General features: G+C 41.7%; 1 protein-coding gene across 1 annotated transcript in view; it reads left to right on the plus strand.

Moving 5' to 3' along the window:
• The window catches only part of LOC126470811 (cadherin-like and PC-esterase domain-containing protein 1), a 117,288-nt gene that overhangs the window by 74,728 nt on the left and 15,919 nt on the right, over nucleotides 1–26,641 (plus strand). Inside the window, exon 4 of the mRNA XM_050098822.1 lies at nucleotides 8,595–8,682. Coding sequence (XP_049954779.1) covers nucleotides 8,595–8,682 — 88 coding nt within the window. The remainder of the gene's footprint in view (nucleotides 1–8,594; nucleotides 8,683–26,641) is intronic.

Consider the following 26,641-nt stretch of genomic DNA (forward strand, 5'->3'; position numbering starts at 1 on the left):
AACACTGGTCTGTGGAATATTCCCACACCTGCAGACCAGGTTCTGGACGTCTATGTAGCACAGATGCACGTTAAGGTCGACGTATTGTGGTAGTAGCGGCGGAAGACCGAACATCATCCAGGAACGAAATCTGGGCAGATGCTGCACCTACTGTGTCATCAGGGACCAATGGGAACCGTCTGATAGCAGCAGGATTAAGATCAAGTGTGCCTCTGGCCACGCTGCCAAACACTGGTGGTGCGAAAAATCGTGAAAGAGTTGAGCGGAGAGTGGAACAGCGCTCTGTTGTCTTACGTGAAGAGAGAAGATCTGGTGTTTCTGCAGTGTAATGTAACCATTGCCTACTACATTCTAGAGCCCGTTACCTCCGGCTACTGCTATTTCTTCGACAGGAAGATGGTGTGCTTTTTCAAAAGGAGAATGGACAGCAACATACAGCAGCTGCGACGCAATGTGCTCTTCGTGCTCTATAACAATTGTCCTGACCATCGAGATCACCAAGTCTCTCGCCAGCTTAACACGTATGGGACATGGTGAAGTGGAAATTCACTCTTCCTCCAGGGCCTGTAAGAATCATTTCTGAATTGCTATAAACTGTGCAAGGTACTTGGAACAATCCATTACAGGATGCAATTCGACCCCTTTAATGATCGTTTGCACGTGAGGATACTCACCTGAGTTACCGACAGATGCTGGTGCATTTTGCATTGATGTGACTGTTTGGTCACCCTTTACTACAATATGTAGGCTTTATTTGTCATTATATACGCCTACAATGATGATCTACCTGTCACATCACTTGCCAAGGAAGTGACCTTGTCATGGAGGCTGTTGCATTTTCTTTCCGGCAATGTATTTCAGTGTAGTCTAATGTCCCATTTATTTTTATCATAAATACTGGTTTTCTTTTGTACTGAACATCCTCAGATCCACCGTACTTCCAGAACAACCAGTCGGATTTTTGTGCTGTACACAGTGTCAATAACTCATTAGTCACACATACTTCTGCACTACCACGGGGCATTTCCACGTCATCGATCTCTCATTGTAATATCGCGCCACCAACGATATGACGCACGTGAAATCGTTGATAATTTGTACTCCAATTATCTACCTATTAAAGACTGTGAAACGGAATGTTTGGTAGATAAACGTCATCAAAATGGGTGTTGGAACATCAGGGCAATATCGAGGACTTTGTGAGTCACGCCCAGATGTTGCCAAGACTGTTTCAACTACCCAGCAGATGGTTCGGTGGGAAGTCCTTACACACCCTCCACACATCTGACTACTCCTCGTTGGAGTAATCATCCGGAGCCACCTTCAATTAAACGTCCTCACAAAACAAATATTAGGAAAAGCAGATACCAGACTGTTCACAAAACACTTGGTCGACCGATTGTGATCCTTGATATTTCTGAACAGGTTCTGACCCTTACCAGGTCACATTAATAGAAAAGATAGACGAGGAAGAGATGCTAAACTAACTCCACTGGACGACGCTGCAAGAGAGGTTTTGTCGAAAAAATCCGAGAGAGAGCTTTCCGGAAGGAGGTGGGCGACTTATCTTTTTTCCGTACATTCGTCTCGCAAAATAACCACAACGAGAAAATTCTAGAATGTCGAAACAATACAGAGGTTTACCGATAGTCAATCTTCCCACCTGCTATTCGCGAAAGGGAGTGTAACAGATAGTGGTACCTGAAGCACCCTCCGCCACACACCATAAGGTGGCTTGCGGTGTATAGCTGTAGATGTAGGACTGCAATAGCATATTTGATCTATCTGATACTTTACCAGATTACAAAAATTTTCTGGAATTGGTTCTTTAATGTCGATATCTGGCTTTCAAACTTTTTTCCAGTGCCATTTTGCATTTAAGGAGAAGCTGAATGCTTTTCAGTTGTCATTAATACAGTTTATCATAAAATGGCATGAGTAGCATTGGTAGCAAGGAAATAAAGGAAAAAATCCTTAAATCTTCTCATATCAATTTTTTCTACCTTTCCTCTTCCTTAACCCTTTTCCTTCCCTTTCAGAATAAATCGTTCCATCCTGCCAATCCTTTTATTTGTACCCTGGTTTCCTTCTGTCTCACCTGTTTTTCATGTCTACTTCTTGTTCACAGCTGCCACTACATCTTACCGAATGGATCTAGGTACTGTGAACTCAGTGTCAGAGTCAGCATCCTCAGCAAAACCTACTTTGCGTTTGACTTGGAGCAAGCGGCAGCGTGGTCGGCATTTGTTGACCGAGAAGAAACGATTGCATATTTCATGTCCCAGGAACTTATAATCCCTGGTCCTAAAACCCCAGTGATTTATTCCTCAGAGTTGTTGTTGTTGTGGTCTTCAGTTCAGAGACTGGTTTGATGCAGCTCTCCATGCCACTCTATCCTGTGCAAGCTGCTTCATCTCCCAGTACCTACTGCAACCTATATCCTTCTGAATCTGCTTGGTGTATTCATCTCTTGGTCTCCCTCTACGATTTTTACCCTCCACGCTGCCCTCCAATACTAAATTGGTGATCCCTTGATGCCTCAGAACATGTCCTACCAACCGATCCCTTCTTCTAGTCAAGTTGTGCCACAAGCTCCTCTTCTCCCCAATTCTATTCAATACCTCCTCATTAGTTATGTGATCTACCCATCTAATCTTCAGCATTCTTCTGTAGCACCACATTTGGAAAGCTTCTATTCTCTTCCTGTCCAAACTATTTATTCCTTATTGTCACTGTAATATTCTGTTCCATTTCAGTCACTAGAAGCAGCAACTGGAAGCAGTTAATTCCATAAATTATCTGGGATTAGGCATTAGGAGTGATTTAAAATGGAATGACCATATAAAATTAATCGTCGGTAAAGCTGATGCTAGACTGAGATTCATTGGAAGGATCCTAAGGAAATGCAGTGCGAAAACAAAGTAAGTAAGTTATAGTTCAATTGTTCGCCCACTGCTTGAATACTGCTCACCGGTGTGGGATCCGTACCAGATAGGGTTGATAGAAGAGATAGAGAAGATTCAACGGAGAGCAGCGCGCTCCGTTACAAGATCATTTAGTAATCACGAAAGCGTTACGGAGATGATAGATAAACTCTTGTGGAAGACTCTGCAAGAGAGACGCTCCGTAGCTCGGTACGGGCTTTTGCTGAAGTTTCGAGAGCATACCTTCACCAAGGAGTCTAACAGTATATTGTTCCCTCCTATGTACATCTCGCGAAGAGACCATGAGGATAAAATCAGAGAGATTAGAGCCCACACAGAGGCATACCGACAATCTTTCTTTCCACGAGCAGTACGAGACTAGAGTAGAAGGGAGAACCGATAGAGGTACTCAAGGTACCCTCCACGACACACCGTCAGATGGCTTGCGGAGTATGGATGTAGATGTAGATGTAGTTGTACAAAGTGCATCACGAAGTTTAAATTCTATCAGCTTAGTTCAAAATGTCCATGTTTTTTACATGATATTGAATAACAGTTATGTCATGTCCCATTTCCCTGACTAAATGGCTACCACCAAGTACTAGTTAATAAACTTTAAATAAAATGAAACCCCAATCGAAACTTGGAGAAAATCTTCATTACAAGCAATCATGATTCGTGAGAACAAAAACAACTTTATCCATCGTGATAACCAGTCTGTCCAACAAAAAACGGCAACCAGGCGTTCGGATTCTGGGGTACGTGGGTGCCACGATCACAGAGGAAATCGGAGTTCTCTGGAAAAGTACCAGGAAAGAATCCTAACTTACATTTGAACCCGCAGAATGAACACCCTAATTCAACTAGTCAAAATACACTACCACTTTTGAAATCTATATAAAAAAGCTAATAGCTACTTGTTATTCAGAAAACACGCTTCACATACGCGACCACCACAGATTACGGCAACTCCCGTATCTGTTACAGCAAAATGGACAAGAGAGCGGGAGTAGATGCCACTCCACAATAGATCATGCTTCCACAAACATCAATAACAAGAAAGATCCTGAAAGGTTGAATAACTTTGGAATAAACTTGAGCCGGAAATTTCAAAAATTCCTGGTGAAGATATAAGAATTCAACTACGCTATTTCAACGTAAAAATTGTTAGAGGAAAAGAACACTTAAAGCAAGTGCTATGAAGTACTTAAATTCACCAACAAGAACAGGACCAGACTCATCTCATTGTGTCAACAAAATAATCTGAAACGGATGTCGACCTCTCTGAGGAAACATCCTCGAAAGCGAAAGACTTGGTCACCCAAACAGTAGCTTGGTGAATGTGAAATAGATCACCTACATACAATTCGCAGAAAGACGTTCACCATGTTTAACTTCACAGAGGTGCAAACACCAACACAATTCGCTATCTTGTGGACCAAAGTTAAATTTACTGCTAAAAGAGTACACCATAAGAAAACAAACCTTCAGAGTTGACAGAAAAAGAATCCAAAAAAATACGATACAAAAGAGGAATATGACAAACATAAGGCAGTTATTTCTAACCAAGGTCATACAGAATGCCAAAACTCTAATCTCAAGCAAAAAGAACACATTCCATCCTTGGTGGGATTCAACATGTGAGGAAACTTTGGAAGAACGAAAGCAAGCATTCCAGAAATATGACAGTAAAAATCTCCAGCGACTAAACAACACTTCTTACGGATCAGATAGCAGGTGGAAAGGTTAATCAGAGAAAGAGGGGGCACATGATAGAACCACTGGATTTGTTGAGAAGATTATGAGAGAACACAACACACGTGGCTTTTACATGACATCCAGAAGAAACAACCGTGTATACACACGACACAACCAATGCTCCAAGCCGGCCGCTGTGGCCGAGCGGTTCTAGGCGCTTCAGTCTGGAACCGCACGACCGCTACGGTCGCAGGTTCGAACCCTGCCTCGGGTGTGGATGTATGTGATGTCCTTAGATTAGTTAGGTTTAAGTAGTTCTAAGTTCTAGGGGACTGATGACCTCAGATGTTAAGTCCCATAGTGCTCAGAGCCACTTGAAACAATACTTCAAAAAGCAGGACGATAAAATATCTCCGACAAATGAAGACAACTTTAGGGAGCCAGCACGATACTTCTTTCAGCTATTCAACTGTCCAGAACTACCTCTGCGACTTCCTAGGGAGACCATATACAAGTATAACCAGAGTCTCAATCACTCACCAAAGATGATATCTACAAACGTATCCTTAGGTCTAAAAACAGCAGACATTTTTGGGAAGATGACATCATCGCGTGGAATTATTGAAGCACGTAGGGAGAAACACATTAGACGAACTTAGACAAATCGTCACGGATATTTGGCAAGCAGAAAAACTGCCAGAAGATTAGAAGTGCACACTCAAACAACCACTCCAGAAAGATGTCTTAGCAGACATAAACAACTACGAATGGATCTGTCTCCTTCAGCTCAAGTGCCACATATCCACGACGTATTTGCTTCTAACAACACAAGCGTATCTTGAACATAAGATGAGTGAATACCAAGACGGCTTTCTAGCAGGACGCTAGTGTGCAGAACAAATTTTCAACTTAAGAATAATAGTGAAATATAAGGCCATCGAAAACATCCCAATCATCGGCACTGTAGTTGACTTTGAAGGCATATGATTCGGTTGATCTAAAGTATCTTTTTGATATTACAGAAGGATAGGGAGTAATTACAAAGACAGTAGATCTCATGAAGCAAACTCTCATGGATAAAAAGTTCAACGTAAAATTGTGGGAGAAATATGAGTGCGTTTTGCAATTAAAACCAGTGTTCGCTAAGGTGATGGTCCGTCACCACGCCTCTTCAATCTCATTCTGAATAAAGTCATTAAGGAATTGGAAAAAAGAACCAAAAACCAAAATCTCTGGAAGCCTACTAAACTTGGAGGGACTAAAGAAGTCATTGAGACAGCTTTCTTAGCTTTCGCAGGCGATTAAGCAGATCTAGCAGACACTGAAACCACGGCAACCCGACAGAAGTCACCCTAAGAACGCGCTGAAAAAGCTGATTTACAAATCTATGTTAGACACTGTAACACCGTGATCTAATCTGAAGTTCTGTATACAAGGGGAAGTTAAACTCTAAACAGAAATGGAGATCTGGAAAACATCCAAAAGGAGAAACAATGGGTTATGAGCAAAATTCTAAGAATGGGGGACTGATAAAGACAGAAATCTCATAATTTAACGGAGAAATTATCAATCCTGGGAGCAGACATTAGAAAACGAAGGCTGAGATTGTATGGACATGTTGAAAGTATCTCAACAATGAGGGTTATGAACAAAACTGTGACATATATAGGAAAATTAAAGAATGCGCCATGGATCCAATAAATTAAAAAGAACATCGAGAGAGCACATTTAGAAATAATGGAAGCAGCAGATAGGAAACTTTTCATTAAAAAGAGAAATTGTTGTGTTGTGTTGTTGTATTGTACAGCCAGAGAATGAAATTAAAAGAAAGAAAAAGAAACAAGTGGACAGAAGGAAAAGAAAGCCCCTGGAGGGAAAACGAGAGCCAAATAGAAGACCAGGAAAACGAATTTAAAAGCAATGCGTGGTCCAACATGACCATACGAAGATTAACTAATATCTAGCCATATATTTCAAGTTAGCTGAATCTGGAAGAATGCAAGGTCAGCCTATGTCTCAATTTACCTACTCTTTGCAAGGAAAAATACAATAACTTGTTTAAGTTGCTGAAGATCGGAGGAACACAAGGGTATGTTAGAATTGTGCTTATTTAAAGCACTGTGTGCAGCCACTGAGGCTTTAACACAAGCTTTCACTTACGTAAGACACTTGTTATAGCAGGTAGTGCTCTAATTCTTCGAAAATTCCAACCACTCATACTGTAAGAATTTCATAAGGAAACCTAGACAAATATTGCCAGACGATCGTGAAATGAACTTCCTGTGAAATAATGGAAATCAGTTGGTGTTCCATCTAAATTAACGAGAGAAAATTGTTTTATTGTCTGAGTTTATTATAATAGGTGAATATTAATAAGACCACATGCTAACGGAAGACTACATTCGGGGGAAGCTGTAGGACCGCTTAGAATCGACGTACTGATATTTCTAAGCAGAACAGAGAAATATATCATTCCGTGGAGATGAAACGGTATGAAGTAAGCACGACGTGTTTCACGAACGGTCGCATGAAGCCCATTCCAGCTTTCTATCAATCACGTTTCAAAAAATATTTTTCGCTATTTACTGCAGTCTGTTAGTTTTAAAATGTAATACGATATTTAATATGTACAATTATATAACTAGCACATTCTAGTGGCCTTATGACTGATGCATTAATGGTAAATGATTTCCCAAGTACGTTTAGAAAAATACGCAACTGGTTCCGCTTCTCCACTCCTGATTTTTCGCTCCTAGACATATATGGAAATAATAGTGCAGCTACAGGAAATCTTGCGGTACAGAAACAAAAGTAGTACCTCCAGAAAAACCAAACGTTCAGGATGAATAAAAAAGCCGAAGGCAATGAAGAAGACATCGATCCTTTTTGAAATAAATGAAGAAATATGAGACGCACGGAAACACGATCTGAACTAGTTACACCTTCGTTTTTCCATTACTGTCTACCTTTGTGTTACGGTGTTGTGTGAGGCACTCTTAACGAAACTCATCCGTGTGCTATAGCTGTTCTGGTGTAACCTTCTGCTGCCGAACGTCTGCTAGTCCGTTCTCTGCTTAAAGCTTCATTGTGCTGCAATAATTGCGATTTATGTAGTTAGCACACCGCTCTCCCAATCGTTAATGTTAGCTTTCCAACCTGGAACCCATATTACGTAAGTTCGTAGTTGCACTCAAGAGGCTAAATGGAGCTTGTAGAGGTCTCCCGTCGAGAAAAAGCTCTGGTTCTACCGAGGATAATACTTAAATCCGGCATAGGCAGTTAGATACAGTCACCGATGTACCAAGATGACTACTAATAATTAAGATAATCTTACAATAAAAATACAGTAATTTAATTGTAACTGAGTTTTGTATGAAATTTATTTCAGATACAGACACAGAACGTCATATACAGGTGTGAAAGTTTCCCTCTTCGATTTGTGCTCGATATGTAGCTTTGTTTATCTCCGTGGGGAAGTGTGGCCTAAATCCATAATCTGGCAGCAACACGCGAACTGAAAAGTGGTTTATTGCACAGATTGTACTGTTTCACCAGCCCTCATTCAGAGGTAATTCGATGTGTAATTTAACAATACAGTTTTCCCAGGAACACAGTACTTAAAACATAAGACTCATAGTCGGAGGGAGCTGGGCTTAAATCCGTGTCCTGCTATCTAGATTTAGGTTCGCTGTGGTTTACCTCAATCGACTGCGGTTAATTCAGGGGATGGTACCTTCGAAAGAATACGGCTGGTCTTCTCTCCCATCTTCATCGTATCCGAGCTTGTGGTCAGGCTCTTATGACGTCGTCCTCCTGGAACTGAAATGATCTTATCACGGCTCAGTGAAATGTAACTGACAGCCACTACTGTTCCCGTTAGCATTTCACATAACTCGTGAGCACAGGCTGATGTTATATTATCAAGAAATGCATTTGGAATGAAGTGTGCTTATCTGTTTGTGTTTCTTACAGGGAGGGACTGCAGTCAGCACGCATCGTCGTCAAGACGCTCGGTTCAGGCTTTCACATCCCGTCCGAGGGCGTACACTACCTGCCTAAGGTGCGTGAACCCAAATATCAGCTGATGCTTTTTTTATGGTGTTTTGGCCTCACCTATACAGCCAGCCTCAGAGCATAAAAACACTAGTTATATGTTACATCCATTTAAACTGAGCTTAAATAAATGATCTAACCAAATTAATATTTTTACTATTTTGTAATATAATGTATGTAATATTTTATTGCACTTTTTTATTCACACGGTGTTTCAAAAAGACTCCGTCGATTTGAGAAGACTGCGTCATTTACTGAATTAAAAGAAAAGAGCATGGGTTAATTTTAACTTCGGCATAGAATTATCCGGTTCTGAAAGGGTGTCTCTTTCACGCACATGCTCGCACGACACTATTACATTTAGGAAAGAAATTTACATGTACCTATCACAGACTTTCGAAATGTCCTCCATCGGAAACAGAACACACATCCAGACCACTGTCAAAAGCACCCATATTTTGACGAACATGTCTCGACTTAAGGCGCCGGAGTGGCCGAGCGGCTCTAGGCGCTACGGTCCGGAACCGCGCGACCTGCCTCGGGTATGGATGTGTGTGATGCACTAAGGCTAGTTAGGTTTAAATAGTTCTAAGTTCTAGGGGACTGATGACCTCAGAAGTTAAGTCCCATGGTGCTCAGAGCCATTTTTTTTCGACTTATGGCATTCACTGCTCTTCCTATGCTGCGTCACAATTCACCATAAGTTATTTCGAGGGGAATCTCATAGACATCGTCTCCACTAAGTATAAAAAAATTCACATTCCGTGTGATAAAACACCCTAGGAGAAAGTGTTTATTCAAGGAGAGTCTCACAGACGGAGTCTTTCACAAACACTCACAAAACAATCGCAAACTGTGAGATAAGGCAATCTTGGACGCCAATGTTCCAATTCGAGATCTGCATGAACCTTACGTCTAACCCATCTCTGAGGCAGCACGTTGTTAAGAAATGGTGTTAATTGCAGGTGCTAGTGAGGTTGTGATCCGGCTTGTCGAAAAATGTTTTCGGTATGTTTCCAAAATTTCGCACTTACAGAAAACTCTGTATCTCCAATTATGGAAACATGATTCTGGCTTCTGCAAACATAAATTCTTCTTGTTTATCACCCAAACATGTTTTGGTGACGTTTCACCATCGTCAGTAGGTTCATTTATGTTCTGTCAGATAAAATACAAAAAATAATAAATAAATAAATAAATTGCATGATAATTGATACAGGCGTGAAATTATATCGTCAATACAGAATGTACATCTGAGTATAAGAGCGAGCGAAATATCTGCCTCAGGTAGACGCTTACCGATATCCATATGAAGCGCAACCTACAACTGGCGCCAAGCCAAACTTCTAGATTCGACGCGTAAGTTAGAATTCACCCCAAATTTTAGTGTGGGTGTAGTTGGAAGATATACTCTTGCGAAATCGGCTGAATCTTTTTGAAACATGCTGAAATACTCTAGCTTGCATTTTGTGTTGTACAGAGGTAAACGATTATTCCCGTTAATTCATGAGACCAGTTCTACAGTGCAGAAAATATATAATGGCGTTGGAAGGGTACACGTCGTCTACAATCTACATCTTTTTGCGGCATACACAGGGTGTTTCAGAAACGACGCAAGTGCTGTGCCGAGGGTTGCGCGGAAGCGAAGAAAGCGGAGGGACGATCCAATCGTCCATCACACGCTGGCCCGTTCCTCAGAGCCTCTAGTCGTGTACGATTAAGAAAGCGAGCGCGGGATGCCTTCTGTACAGGAAAGGGTTGAAATATGCACTACCTGACAAACAAAAGTGAGACACCCAGAGGTCAGGGCAGAGTGTCAGTGTAGCTTCGTACACGTACGCATTTGAAGCAAATATGAAAGTGATTAGAGATACAATTCTCGTTGAAAAGTAGAGCGACCGCCAGAATACATTAGTGGTGTTCGGATTTAGTGTTGTTACCAGGCATATTATGGTATACATGTGGTATGAACAGCGTCAAATGTGGGTGATCACTGTGGAAGACATGGAGATACCGCGTGCTAATATGAAACAGAGTAATCAGCGGCTGGCAGAACTGTGGATCTCCATTTGGTCGACTGGTAGAATCGTAAAATATCCAGCTTTGTGTGGCATTCGGATATGACACTGGCCCAAATGGGAATATGAGGATATCACTGCTTTCCTCAAGGTTCAAGTCGACGATCAAGGTTCCGGTCGACCACGGCTGCCATCACAAGCGAGGATGGCCCTATCGTGCACCAAGCACATCACGACTCCTTAATATCTGCATCTGTCACCCGAGAATATGTAATGGACTCCTTGCAACATTCTGTGGCGTTCCGCACCATCCGTTGGAAACTAGCAGCAGGCGGACTAGGGAATTACCGCCCACCGCGCAGGCAGCCACTAACACCACAACACAAACAGCTACCTCTATAGCTGTGCCGTGACCGGGGAACATGTAATGTTGATGAATCTTGTCGCATTATGCTCCGTGATGAATCGCTGTTCTGCAGTACTCCGGATGACCGTCGTCGGCTAATATGGCGGCGATCTGGGGAGAGGTTCCATTTTTCCAATGTCTGGGAGATCAACAGCGGTGTTACGTCGTGGTATGGAAAGCCATCAGATATGACTTGAGATCACAACTGGTAGTGAGGGAACACTGATGGTACGACGGTGCACCACGGTAATTCTGCGTCCTCGACTGTTACCTCCAATGCAAAAGTACCATGGTGCCATTTTTCAACAGGACAATGCTCATACACACACATTTCATGTGTCTGCAGGAACTATATGAGTGATTTTGATATATTCTCTTGCCCAACAAGATCTTCAGATCTGTCCTTGATGAAACAATTGTGAGACCATCTCAGACATCAACTCCATCCCATTGCCAATTTCCAGAATATCAAGGACCAGTTACAACAAGTGTAGGCCACCATGTCTCAGAAGAGGATACAACAACTTTATGACACCCTTCCCACGGGAATCAGTGCATTCATCGAGATCAGAGGAGGTGTAACGTCGTACTCCTTAGTAGGCTCATACGGCCAACTTCTTTGTAAATTTGACTTCATTCTGCATTCACCATAAGGTTTCATTTCACTTTCTCCTCCTCTTCTGCGCGCGTAACATTATGTCAGGAAGTCTTCTTTGTGGCGTAACCGGTGAGCTCTCTGTCTCCAACCCACGCCTTACGCACCAACCATTATCTAGTCTGGTAACCGTCAATATTGGGGTGAGCACCACATCGGGCCTTCTTTTCAGCTTCTGACTCTCCCTACAAAAATTTGCTTGCCCGAGAAACTCTCGCTGTCCCTTCTTAATGTAATACTTATTGTGCATGCTTTATGCCACTCTTACAGAACACTGCAATTAGAAAGTACTCTCGCCATATCTAAACTAAGATGAAAATCAACGGTAAAAATTATACATGCATCTCGAAAGGTACGCTACTGACAGACGCGGCCGAATGACGCTATTGGCTATAGCATCACGTGATGCACTGCCCCTGTTACGTTATACATCGCTTCATCGTTCTTACGTGTACATCACTGCAGGGGCGTTTCGCGTTTAACCGAATGGATAAGTTAGATGCTGTGTTGGAAGGAAACCTAAGAAAATAGCTGCACCACTTACCACTTGAGATTGGTATGGTAGTGCAGTACACTCATAGAGCTCTGCACTAACACAGACTGCCGGCCGGAGTGGCCATGTGGTTCTAGGCGCTACAGTCCGGAACCGCGCCACCGCAACGGTCGCAGGTTCGAATCCTGCCTCGGGCATGGATGTGTGGGATCTCCTTGGGTTAGTTAGGTTTAAGTAGTTCTATGTTCTAGGGGACTGATGACCACAGCAGTTAAGTCCCAAAGTGCTCAGAGCCATTTGAACCATTTGAACTAACACAGACTGAAACCATACAAAGTAACGATAGTGCATCGAATGGTCAATTAAGATGCTGTTTCTCGTAGTCAGCACTGAAACTGGCTATTGCCGTCTAGGCGTAATGGTTGATACTGAAATGCTTTATTTCTCTGTTGAAACAGATCTGTATTTATCACGGTGCGTGAGATCGCAGAAACATTGGTGGTGGTAAATTCCTATGGGACCAAACTGCTGAATCATCGGTCCCTAGGCTTACACATTACTTAATCTGAGTTAAACTAACTTACGATAAGGACAAAACACACACCCATGCCTGTGGAAGAACTCGAAAATCCGACGGTGGCAGCCGCGCGAACCGTGGCACGGCGCCATATACCGCGCGGCTACCCCGTGACCCTCGCAGAAACATTAACGTTGAAGTTATGAAAATCCTCAATAGTTACGTCGAGATACTCTGTGTGTTCTGAATACGGAAATGTAGTGCGCTATTAGTGCAATATGATACATTTTTTTCTACCAAACAAAACTTCCAATAGACGTGTGAACAGTATCCTGGAACCATCGTCCAGATGAGTAACATTTAATCAGATTAGTAACATTTAACAAAAAAACTTTCGGATATTTCATGTAGGGCAAAACAAGCGCTCACATTGCTTACATCACGGTGGTTTTGTTGGTAGAAAATATTCTAACATCGAGCGACAGTATCTGAATATATGAGAGTTCTTGCAAAGCTCTTGGAGCACAGGCTATCGAAACACCAGTCTGGAGAGCTAAATGGTGGGAAGATATCGTCGTCACTGATATCACGTCAATGGTATAAAACCGTTACGTCAGCTGCCATTCTACGACGAACATGCCAGATGGTCACAGGCAATCAGAGCCTGCCTGCTCCCTTTTGGTTCCCTAACCATGCCTGACACAACTCTTGAGCCGTAAGTGAAATACTCTATATACAGGGTGTAAATTTTAGGTTGACAAACGAGAGTAACTCGAGGAATAAGCTTCACACAAAAAAATGTGTAGAATCTAAAGTTGATTATTTTCGACGGGGACATTTGCTGGTGCTAAAATTAGCCCACCATTATGTTAATATTAGTAGTGATATTTGGGTCAACATTTGTAAAACTCTAATTCCTCTCTCTCAAACCCCACCATATGGGGAGAGAGGGAGAGTTTTAGTTTTCGCGAATTAAAATTTACGAAGTAAATAAGTGTTTTTTTTATTTATCCGTTACCATTTTCCACGTGAAATGAGAACATTGATTTTGTTGAATTACAGCCCCAACTACCAAGAATCAAAACAAATGTTAAAACTAAATGTACTTAGTTGTTTAAGTACAATCTTATTCTGCAATGAAAAATGGGGGTTCCTATTTGAAATTTTAAAGTTGCCTCCCGCCCCACCCCCAGGCGGCTGGGGTGGCGGGCTAATTTTAGCATCAGCAGATGTCTCCCTCTAAAATAATCAACTTACCATTCTACACATTTTTTTGTGTGAAGCTTATTTTTCGAGCTATTCTGGTTTGTCAACTTAACATTTACACTCTGTATATCTCATATGAGAAATGAACATAACGTTTCTTACAGAACTCCTGATCGTATTTGCATTGACTTAGTATCAAATAATCCACCACCATAGACAAGAATGACAACACACATTAAGGTAACATTGCACGATCAACTCAGGCGACAATATCCCAGATTCAATCGCAGATCTCTTCACAACATCTATTACAATAAAGGCATGTGACTTCCAATAGTGATCCACCGTCTTATGCGGACTTTACATCGTTGGTCCAGTTTTTCTGTTCGAGAGAAGAGCGATATCTGATGTCACTGGGATTCACTATCTCCTTTCATCATTAGTACCGTGAAAGAAACACTACACTCATGCTGAATTAACTCTATATACTTAAAAGCACAAAAGTTTGAAGAGAGAAACCACGGCCACAAATGCAGTCCTGTAGAGCACTGCCCATGTAAATCTGAGTCTTTACCGCAATGCATCTGCCAGACGTGGAGACACCTAAGCTGCTGTCTCATCCATTATCTCACGAAGAAAGAATACTTAACTGAAAAATAACGTTTTCGATCATTTATTCACACTGAACGCTAAACTGCAAATACAGTGACAATAATCAGAGACCAATTGTGTCAATATTTAACGAGTCGGGATACTTAACAGGCAATCTTATATTATATTATCAATTATCCTTGGCCTTCTGGACTCATAAATATGTTGCCTATATGCAGGACAGTCGTATGTTGTGCCAAATTAGTTTTAGTATCTACCGAACAATTAATTTAAGAAAGTCCGAAGATCGTGTAAATCAGCAAAGACGGAGCCGTTGCATTCAAATCGCAGCCAGAGACACGCCAGAGTGAAAGGAAGCGTTTATCTGGTTGGAGTCGTTCTCCTGGTCACCCACAGAATGTCCAGCCTAAGCACCAGGGAGGCTTCTCTGCCCCTCGAGCCAAAACACCGAAGGGACAGTCTGTGCTGCTCCCTACTTAGGAACAGCTATTGTTTTGAGTAGGCTCGCCGCACCACACACACCGGTCCCATTCGGTTGAGGATTTTTGGCGGACGCCATGTGGATACAGCTTTTAGTTGGAGCTCACTCGGACGCAGTTTCAGATGGAGCCCATTTGGATGTAGCTTTTACATGGAACCTATTGAGACGCATGATCTTCCGGGAACCAAATTATCTTTAATTAACACCAACTAACTTTCATTTCTGTGGAATAAATCGTGTCTAAATTCACAACGATAGGAATTCTGCTCGCCCTCCGAGAGCAAGTACATGCCTATCTTACTTGCTATAATTTTGCCACCACGCAGCTTGTGCTGTGAGCCGTTTGCGTCATATACATATGAGTGCTAGTGTGGTAAAGACTGCTGTGCTTACCGTCCTCTGTGTACATGTCTTGCATCAGCCATGGTTAACCACCAATACCACATGTACGCTGCGTTGGAAAAAACTTTCACTTTCGACTTGTTAGAACTATCTAAGGACTGAATAATCTATTACTTCATGTTCAATTGTTCCTCTCTTATTACTTGTTTGTCTTTCGGACGGAGGACTCGCTGCATATCGAGTATTCCAGAACTGTCGATTGATGTCATCCCATGCTGTAATAAGGCTACCTTAAATTCAGATATGCTTCTAAACGTTCAGCGTATAATTATGCCATTAACTGACTACTTCCCTGTTACTTGACTGCGCGCTTCCCATTATCCCAGTTTATGTCGCTCATTCTGGCGTAAACACAGACATCAGGGTCATAATCGGATGCTACCACGGTCAGAGAGTAGATCTGCAGGTAAGAATTTTTATATGGTGATAAAGAAGTGGTATTGGACAGGGCGGCTAATTCATTGTAAATAATCTCCCCTTCATGACCGATGTATTTATTACACACGCTACAACCAGACTAAAGGCGCAGCGTCAGATTTTTCTGGCTATGGTAGACACACCATCAAAACATGAATTCGATGTATCTGCAGAATAGTACACTGCATTAACTTAACAAATGGTTCAAATGGCTCTGAGCACTATGGGACTTAACATCGGAGGTCATCAGTCCCCTAGAACTTAGAACTACTGTTCAGGTTGTTTACATCCATGCCCGAGGCAGGATTCGAACCTCCGACCGTAGCGGTCACGCAGTTCCAGACTGTAGCGCTTAGAACCGCTCGGCCACACCGACCGGCATCAACTTAACAGGTAAATGTTCGCTACAATTGAAATTCCATACTTTTTATTTAGAAAATATCAGATTTGTTGGTGTTTTCTCTTTTTCTTTCTTTTTATTTTTTCCATTACTGACACATTCTTATAGCTCTAAAAGTCATTACCTATTATGCCCTCTACAATAGTTCCTGACAAACATCCATCATACACGTTAATGTGCTGCTAATTTTCAAAACTAGATTCGAGGGTATGTTGACTATCAAGGAGTGTCACATCCGGCTGAAGAATTGTAGGTAATCTAGTAATTCACTCGCAGCATGGCAGCAACTTCTACTATTAGCCATCCATTTGGGACTTCTGTTGTAAATTATAATGGTAGAAATAACCTAGAAATGAATGAATTTCATCACAGCCCAGCACAGTGTTGACGATCAAAAGTTGATTATTCAGTCTCCAAATCTGCCGCAGTATTAACGTAGAGGTTTCTTGTGATTTCCCTACTGAAGATTCTTCAGGTTGTTTACATCTGCTCCGAAAAACGATACAATAACATATACTGTTTTAGAACAAATTTCAATTATATAATTGTACAATGTGGAATAAAAAGAAGAATACAATCGGTAAAGTCACTAGCGCGTTTACCAGTTGTATAAGTCGTTACAGTATTAAAAAGAAATAAATGAAAACCATGACTAAAGTTAGATTGTTAAAAAGGAAATAGTTAAGTGACAATAATTCTGATACGCTCTTGTGGAAAATTTTAGATAAAAATATGACATACATTTTTATTCCATATCGTACAACTACATAAATGAAGCACATATATACCCCTACAGTAGCGACATTAATCGAACTTACGTCAAAAACATTTTGTGGCCACTACACAGCAGTTTGTTGTGAACGGTAGCGCTGTCAACAAGATGAGTCCGGCGACATTGTGACCTAGTACATACCATATTTTATATAAGTACAACGATGCTGAACTAATTTTATGTTTATCTTCTGACGATACCACTATGGCTCCATTATTTTAGGACATGCTTTTAAATTAGGTATGTCTCGTCATATTTAAAGTGCATGATTTCCGCATGTATGTCAGTAGTACTTTCCATTGTGGCCAACTTTATGTTTTAAGTTGTAGACAATCCACTAATTGTATTTGTGTTTTTGCCATGTTTTGCTGCAGATCTGACGATGGTCATTGCTGACCGAGACCGGCAGTCTGAGGACGTAACGAGTTTATGATCAAAGACGGAAATAAAAAGAAATAGTCTACACTTTCTGGGTCAGTTTCTATTCGCAACCATGTCGCAGATTGTGAAATTATATTATTTTTTCTAGTGATGTCTGAACATGGAGCTACAGGAGGTGGACAAAAATATGCAAAGGCCAAAAACACAACACATTACTATGGCTTTATGCGGTGTAGAGAAACCGTTGGTATTCAAAATGGCTTCCAATCGTCTCGGAATGGATACATACTTGTTTGTTTTTCAAGGGAATCTTATACCATTCTTCCTGCAAAATAGTGGCAAGTTCAGATAAAGATGATGGAAGTAGATAGCGATCAAGCACCATTATGTCCAATGCAGACAAAAAAGGCTCAATTACATTGAATCTGGTGACTGTGATCCCAGAGCAGATGCGAAAATTCACCCTCGTGCTCACAAAACCAAAATGATGCAAGCTGTATGAACAGCGGCCCTGTAGTCTTGGAACATAGCATCAGCGCTGGAGAACAAACATTGTACCGTGGGATCGACCTGATCAGCCAAAATAGACACATAAACATTGGTAGTAATGTGATCTTGCAGAGTAACAATGGAGCCCATGAAATGCCACGATATGGTTCCCCAAATCAGCACCGAAACCCTACCGTTCCACTCTTGGGTCATTAACGCGACCAGAAGTTTCAAACAGTGTGAAAGAAGACTCATCCGACCAAATAAAATTCTTCCGTTGCTTAACAGTCCGAGTTTTATGACTTTTCGATCCCTGTTACCCTGTTAGGTCATTTGCATCTGTGATAATTGTTTTTCGGATTCCAGCTCGCCCTACAACTCACTGCTTATAGTGCAGCCTTTGTGTAGTTTTAGTGCTGACAGTATTCGCGAGTGCGACGTTCACTTCTGCAGTGACTCTTACAGCCGTCGTCCTCTTATTTTTCATCACAATCCTCTTCATTGACGGTCTATCACGATCACTCAACGTAGACTATCGTACACAGTGTGATGTTTTACCTCTTTCCTCGCATGTGCCTTCTTTACGGTGCCTCTGCAAACACCATAACACTTCGCCTACCTTGGTTAGGGAACTATGCACCATGGGAACTGTAGTGTCATCGCCAGACACCACACTTGCTAGGTGGTAGCCTTTAAATCGGCCGCGGTCCGTTAGTATACGTCGGACCCGCGTGTCGCCACTATGAGTGATTGCAGACCGAGCGCCGCCACACGGCAGGTCTAGAGAGATTTCCTAGCACTCGCCCCAGTTGTACAGCCGACTTTGCTAGCGATGATTCACTGACAAAATACGCTCTCATTTGCCGAGACGATAGTTAGCATAGCCTTCAGCTACGTCATTTGCTACGACCTAGCAAGGCGCCATTACCAGTTACTATTGATGCTGTAAAACATGTACCGTCAAGAGCGATGTTCTCCAATTATGGATTACAGTTAAGTATTCCAGCAGCTACGTACGTTTTTTGTTAGTCTCATTTCCTTAACCTGTTCCAGACCTCACGCCAGCCTGCGTGAGCTAAAACGCGTGCCTTTCGGCTTCCTCTCATAGTGGGTTGGCTGTCTTGCCAATCCACAACAGGAACACCAACAATTTACCCACGTTCGAATTCATTTGGTTCCGACATAATGCTCTTACAACTACACAGAACCCTGTTCTGACGACGACTGCCACTTGCAACTTATTGAGGATATTGCACTGGTACCGTTCGTGGTCAATTACAACAGTGCGACCACCTGATTTCGGCTAGCATCAGCCTTTGTCTTCAAGGACCCATTTCTCGAAGAATTTCCATATTTTAGAACAACACCTACAAAACGATATTCCCTTCCTACGACGAGTTCTGTACCACATAACTAGTGAGAGACAGCCACCTGGCAAATAATACAGACCGTGAAAGATAATGACATTCCTAGAAATTCAAAGAAAAGGTCACTTGTACTATTTAGAATATCCGATAAAAATAACACGACAATATCAAAAGTAAGTGGGATTTCACAGGATTTACAAGTTTTTTGACAATGTCACAATATATGAACAACTCTAACAGTAGGAAGACTGTTCCTGCTGACAATGTTCGCCTCGGTCTGAATTTCTCGTGCAGTTGAGCAACCCACGTAGTCACATCTTCAGATACACGTCACTGCTGACAGTCGAGCTGTGGTAGGGTCGAAGTACAAAGTAAGAGACTACTCTCTGTGTTATTGCCGTTTCGATAAATGGAGTAAGGAGCTACAACATAATTATGAATAACTCTCATATAAAATGATGGCAATTACTCCATATATGAAAACAAGAAATATACCAACTTATGCGTGGCGTGGTTTTTCTACACTACATTCTGCAGTACGCATCTGCATCCACACCACTACTTTGCAATTCACAATTAAGTGCCTTGCATAGGGTTCAGCGAACCACCTTCATTCAAGCTATTTCTCTACCGTTACACTCTCCAACGCGGGAGAAACGAACACTTATATCTTTCCTTGGGAGGTCTGATTTCTCTTATTATATAACAATGTTTATTTCTCCCGATGTAGGTGGCGCTTAAAAATTATTTTCACATTCGTAGGATGAAGTTAGTGACTGAAATCCTATCACAAAGAAGACGCCTTTGTCTTAATGATTGCCACAATAATTCGCGTATCATATCCATGGCATTCTCTCCTCTGTTTCGCGGTTACACAAAACTAGATGTCTTTCTTTGAACTTTATCGACATCTTCCGTCAATTCTGTCTGAGGCGGATCCCACACCGTGTAGCAATAATCGAGAAGACGACGGACAAGCGTAGCGTAGGTAGTCTCTTTAGTAGAAATGTTATATAACCTAAGTGTTCTGTCAATAAAATGCAGACTTTGGTTTCCTTTCCCCACGATATTATGTATGTCATCGTCCCAATTAAAGTTCTACGTAATTAAAGTCATTAAGTATTTAGTTGAATTCACAGACTTTATATTTGTGAGATTTATCGTGTTACGGAAATGTCTTGGAATCTGTTTAGTACTCATGCGGATGACTTCAGACTTGTTATTATTCAGAGTCAACTCCCACTTTTCGCACGGCACAGATTTGTCTAAATCATTTTGCAAATGTTTTTGATCATTTGATGACTTAACGAGACGGTAAATAGCAGCATCAGCTCAAAACAATCTAAGAGAGCAGCTTAGATTGTCTCCTACATCGTTTATGTAGATCAGGAACAGCACAAGACCTGTAATACTTCCTTGGGGAGCGCCGGATATCACTTTTGTTTTACTGGATCGCTATCCCTCGGTTACTACGACCTGTGACCTTTCTGACTGGAAACCCCACATCCAGCTTCTCAAATGACACGATACTCCGTAGGCACGCAATTTGATTTTAAGTCGCTTGTGAGAGACGATGTCAAAAGTCTTCTGGAAATCAAAAGTATGGGATCAGTTTGGTATCCCCTATCGGTAGCACTCATTACTTCGTGTGATTAAAGAACTAGTTTTGTTTCACAAGAACGATATTTTCTGAATCCGGGTTGCCTATTAGTCAATAAATCGTTTTCTTCGAAGTAATTCGTATTTGTCGAACACATTATTGGTTCAGAAATCCTACTGCAGATCGACGTTAGTGATATGGGTCTGTAATTCAGACGATCACTCATATATCCTGTTCGGATACTGGTGTGACTTACGGTACTTTCAAGTCTTTAGGAACCTGTCTTCCGTCGAGCGAGTATTTGCATATAGTTGCTAAGTAGGGAGCTATCGTTCGGCATACTCTGAAAGGAACCTAGCTGATATACAATCTGGACTAGACGCCTTAATATTACTGCGTCACTGAGCTGCTTCGATACGACTAGGAGATCCACTTCTAAGTTACTGATATTGGCAGTTGTTCTTCATTCGAATTCCAGAATATTTACTTCGTCGTCTATGATGAAAGAATTTCGGAAAATCGTGTTTAGTAATGCTGCTTCAGCGGCACTATCAACAGTAACTTTACCATTGCTATTGCTCCTTGAAGGTGTTGGTTGTGTTTTGCTGCTGATGTAGTATGTATACGGGTAGAATCTCTTAGGACTTGCTGCCAGATTTCGATACTGAAATTCGTTGTGGAAACCATTAGAAGCATCTCGCGTTGAAGTGTGCGCTAAGTTTCGACCTTCAGTAAAACATCGACTATCTTGAGGATTTTTCGCTCCTTTCACTTTGGCAGGCTTTTTTCGTTGCTTCTGTAACAGTTTTCTGAGATGTTTTGTACACCATGGGGAATCATTCTGTCTCTCATTAATTTATCTCGTATACATCTATCAGTGCTGTCGACACTATTCGTTTTAATTTACGGCACGTATGTTCTACGTTTACATAGTTTGAGTCATTTTCTGAGGAAGATGTCAAGTGAATTTTTATCGGATTTCTTAAATAGATGTCACTTGCGTCTTTTGGTTGGTTTGGACATTACCGTATTCCACCGAGCGTGGTGGCGCAGTGGTTAGCACACTGGACTCGCATTCGGGAGGACGGCGGTTCAATCCCGTCTCCAGCCATCCTGATTTAGGTTTTCCGTGATTTCCCTAAATCGTTTCAGGCAAATGCCGGGATGGTTCCTTTGAAAGGGCACGGCCGATTTCCTTCCCCATCCTTCCCTAACCCGAGCTTGCGCTCCGTCTCTAATGACCTCGTTGTCGACGGGACGTTAAACAACACTAACCTAACCTAACCTTACCGTATTCCGTCTTGCTATAACGAGCTTGTGGTAACTAATCCCTGTACCCGTCGTGACGCTCCCTGTTTGCTCAGGTATATTTGTTGCTAAGAGTTTAAGTATGTTTTCGCGACCATTTACGCTTTGACTGGGCTCCTGAACAAATTGTTCAAAATAATTTTTAGAGATAGCGTTCAGTACGAATTCGGACGACGTCTTGTGCCTATCATTGACTTTAAACATGTATTTTGCCAAAATGTCAAGGGTAGATTGAAGTCGCCATGAACTATAATATCTGTATAAGTAGGATACCCATTTGAAATAAGTCTCAAGTTTTCTTTGAACTGTTTGGAACTGTATCATCTGAGTCAGGATGTCGGAAAAAGAAACCAGTTATTAATTTATTCCGGTTGTCGAGTTTAATCTCTACCCGTACTAACTCAGAGGAACTACCTAGTTACTTCTGACACCAATAAACACTCTACCGCGAACTTTATTTACTGTATCCTTTCTGAACACCATTAGCTCCTTTGTAAAAATTTCAGCTAAACTTATCTCTGGCTTACTTTGGGTAGGAATGACTTCAGAGATCAGAATAGTTATCCTCTTGGTTCTCCTTATTTTGTAAGTTATGTTAGTGTCTCCGTAAAGATTTATTTTTTTGTTGGGACGGATATTCAAGTAGACACTCTGTCATGTCTGCAAATATTTTGACATAGAAGGACGCAACACGTATTCGCTTGTTGTTTGGAAATGTGAAGTGGGTCTAAGTTCATGAGTTGTAGAATATGATCAGAGTGCCCATTGGTTTCAGAATCGAGAAGATACCCCTTGTTCCTCCGTCAGCCTATAACATCCACGCCGCGGTGGTTCTGAACATATTTGATCACGTCGTTCTTCAAGAATAACAATATATACTGTTGTGTCCATATTTCCATGTGTTGTAAATCAGAAATATTATATCAAGTGTTACATTCAAACGATATACAATAAACAAAAATCTGTATCTTTTTCCAAAGATACATAATTAATTTGTTTGTTTTATTAATTTAGACTAACACGAAGCAAACCACTTTATTAATGTAATTCTCACTTCGGTGAAAGAGAAAAAGCGATTCGGTAAACAGAGATTTTTATGACGGAGACTTATAAAATAGATCAAAAAAGGTATTGGTCGGTTCTCAATATCAACAGGAAGACACGGAAAACAGCTATAGGACAATTACTTCTAAATAACTTTTCAGGTGGGTTTTAGAGTGATTACCAACATGCTGCATCCAAATGGCTATTTGTCTTGAAAGGTGCATCAAATAGATTATGAGGCAATACACAGCCGTAAAATAGACGCGTTAGAGTGTGACGGCATTTCAATGAAAAAAAAAAAAAAAAGGAAAAGTGAAAGTGAACAGGATTCCTGTGCAGGAAAACGAGTGGAAGCAGGCAACATAAGGCTTCCCTATGGAGGTGCAGACAAAAGCCTGCCGGTCGTCACTATCTGATTACGTCGCTTGATGAGGCGCACATCATAGAGCAGCCGCTGACTGCGTAGGAAGCACTGTAAACCAGATGCAGAGCAATATGACACAAACTGTGCACCATGGCAAAACGAGCGGAACTTAGTCGTCTACAAGCAATGATGCTTAGCCTGCCGGAAGCCAGTCGGTCATTCCAGATGACAGAGTAGGATGATTATGGTCCATTTGCCCAAACACTAGTGTGTAACTGTCACGTTCTGATTATTATAGATAATTTCTGCCGCCGTTTAACGATGATAACTATCCCAGCTCAGCTTCTGGTACACGAGATGGAGACGGAATGGGTACTTAATTACGGAACGTCAAAAGCATTCATTATTCACCAGGGCACCAATGTTATGTCGGAATTAATGTTCCAGTCGTGTCATTAACTTACAGAAGTTAAGAAGTAGTGCTCTGCAACCAGCGGTGTATGTACGTAGGGATCGCGTGTACGGGACTACAAAAAAAATTCTAAGTCACTATGTAAATTACCAGGGTAATTTTCAGGATAAACATATATGTGCTAGCCTTATAAAATTAGAATATTCTTGGGAGCAAACGACTCTTTCGATTTGTTACCACGTATAGACAGAAGATGCTCTCCACGTTAAAAGTAGAGAAACTCCCTCCATGTTCATATGTTTCAATGCTTGTACTTTCACGTAGATGTTATAGCGAATCAAGAGGTTGCATAGGAAAGGTAATATCAAAGCCATAGGACGTCAGAAAACTCCACTGAATAAGAAAACAACAGTACCAATAATTTATATCCGCTAATTAGTTTTTCCCCAAAAGCCATACACACACCCAAAAGAATAAAACAGTGACGAAGTACAGTGGACCACCCTAGATCACTCAGAAGACGTCTACGGTCAACGTCCAATGATAAACCCCCACTGGAGCACCTAATGTGCACGTAGATTGCATCTGACGCTTAAAGGGGTTTTCTGTGACACGCGACTAGCCCGACCTGCAAGGACAAAATGAAACAAAGCAACAAAGTTTACAAAGTGTCGTAGCGATTTCGTAGTATCGCGCTATAATGGGATGATATGTTATAAATGCCTGGTATTTGTTACATTTTGCACATGAAAAGAAACGATAGTATATAACCCAAAACGTACAAATAAGCACAAACGTGTAAATAAGACAAAAAATTACTCTCCATCGAGGGACATCACGCTAATATCGTGTAACAGTGCCTTAGTCTTTATAACGGCATCACTTCGGCGAGGAAGAGCGCCCACAGGTCTCTTTAGGTATGCCATACCCAGCTGAAGCCACTCATTTATGATTGCATCCTGTCGAGCTACCATATTGCCAGGATGGTAACCGCAAAGTTTCAGCCGATGTTTGAAATGGCCCAAGTCATTTTCTATGAGATTAAGATCGACTGGTTTAGCGGGCGAGACCAGTTGCGATAATATGGCTCTGAGCACTATGGGACTTAACATCTGTGGTCATCAGTCCCCTAGAACTTAGAACTACTTAAACCTAACTAACCTAAGGACATTGCCGGCCGCGGTGGTCTCGCGGTTCTAGGCGCGCAGTCCGGAACCGTGTGACTGCTACGGTCGCAAGTTCGAATCCTGCCTCGGGCATGGATGTGTGTGATGTCCTTAGGTTAGTTAGGTTTAAGTAGTTCTAAGTTCTAGGGGACTAATGACCACAGCTGTTAAGTCCCATAGTGCTCAGAGCCATTTGAACCATTTGAACCTAAGGACATCACACACATCCATGCCCGAGGCGGGATTCGAACCTGCGACCGTAGCAGTCGCGCGGTTCCGGACTGAGCGCCTAGAACCGCTAGACCACCGCGGCCGGCTGCGATAATATGCCTAACTGTACATTAATATTGGAAACAATGCGCGCTGCACTACGAACACGGTAGTTGTTATCTTGGAAGATGGGAGGGTACACAGGATATTCATCACGTAGGTACACAGAAAAGGACAACACCTGAGCACAGAAAATGTTGAAAGAAATATTCTGGCTCATGTTCACGCTAACGAGACTGAGTGAACGAGACTCGCAGTAGGAAGTCACCCTCTAAATAACACATAACCACCTCTGGCCTTAACAAAATGCACAATCCACGGATCAGTGCATCATCGAAACACTGAATGCTTTGTATCATTTGGAAAGAGACAAAACCGTAACTCGTCGGACAACAATACACAGGTAAACATGCAAGGGAATGGACCAATGTAACATTTTTTGTGCAGGAAAACTACAATACATTGTCAAAATTCTAAAACGCACTGCAAGTATTTTTAAAAAATGGTTGAAGTTAGTCGTCTTTGTCGCACGAGGAACCGCTCATGACAGCCGTTCGTACAGCCCTTCCGGCCTAGCGTGCGATCGGCCGTGACGAGAGTGTAGGGCTGCGTAGTGCCAGTACCACAGGCGAAGTTGAAGCATCTGAACCATACAAAACACGTCTCGTGTTATTAATGTTTTGAATAATATACAGTTCATATAATGCTGCGTATGTAATTTTACAAAGGAGACTGGCAAAGGAAATAAATCGATCAATGATTGATGTTATATTACAGCTGACTTCCATCAGTCGTAACTTTAACTTATCGAAATGAAATATTTCTTACACATACATCATTTTATAACACTCCTGTAACACAGTTCTTATGACAATTTTTGAATAACGTATATTTTAGTAATAATGAGTTCCTTGTTTATTCCACATAGTCGCCGCAGTAAAGAGAAGTGTCACTTGAATGACGAAAAGAACGCATGACTAATGAAAAATAGTACATCACAATATGAGAATGCAGGCTTTCTCGGCGAATCTCGATGATAAAATCTTCTCGGGTTGACAGCCGAGTCAATGTGTTGTTTTCCAGCAACGTTTCAGCAAGTTTCTTACTTGCCATCTTCAGGCGAAGATGGCCTCAAGATGGCAAGTAAGAAACTTGCTGAAACGTTGCTGGAAAACAACACATTGAC

This window comes from Schistocerca serialis, chromosome 3 (genome assembly GCF_023864345.2).
Source record: "Schistocerca serialis cubense isolate TAMUIC-IGC-003099 chromosome 3, iqSchSeri2.2, whole genome shotgun sequence".
Classification (NCBI taxonomy): Eukaryota; Metazoa; Arthropoda; class Insecta; order Orthoptera; family Acrididae; genus Schistocerca; species Schistocerca serialis.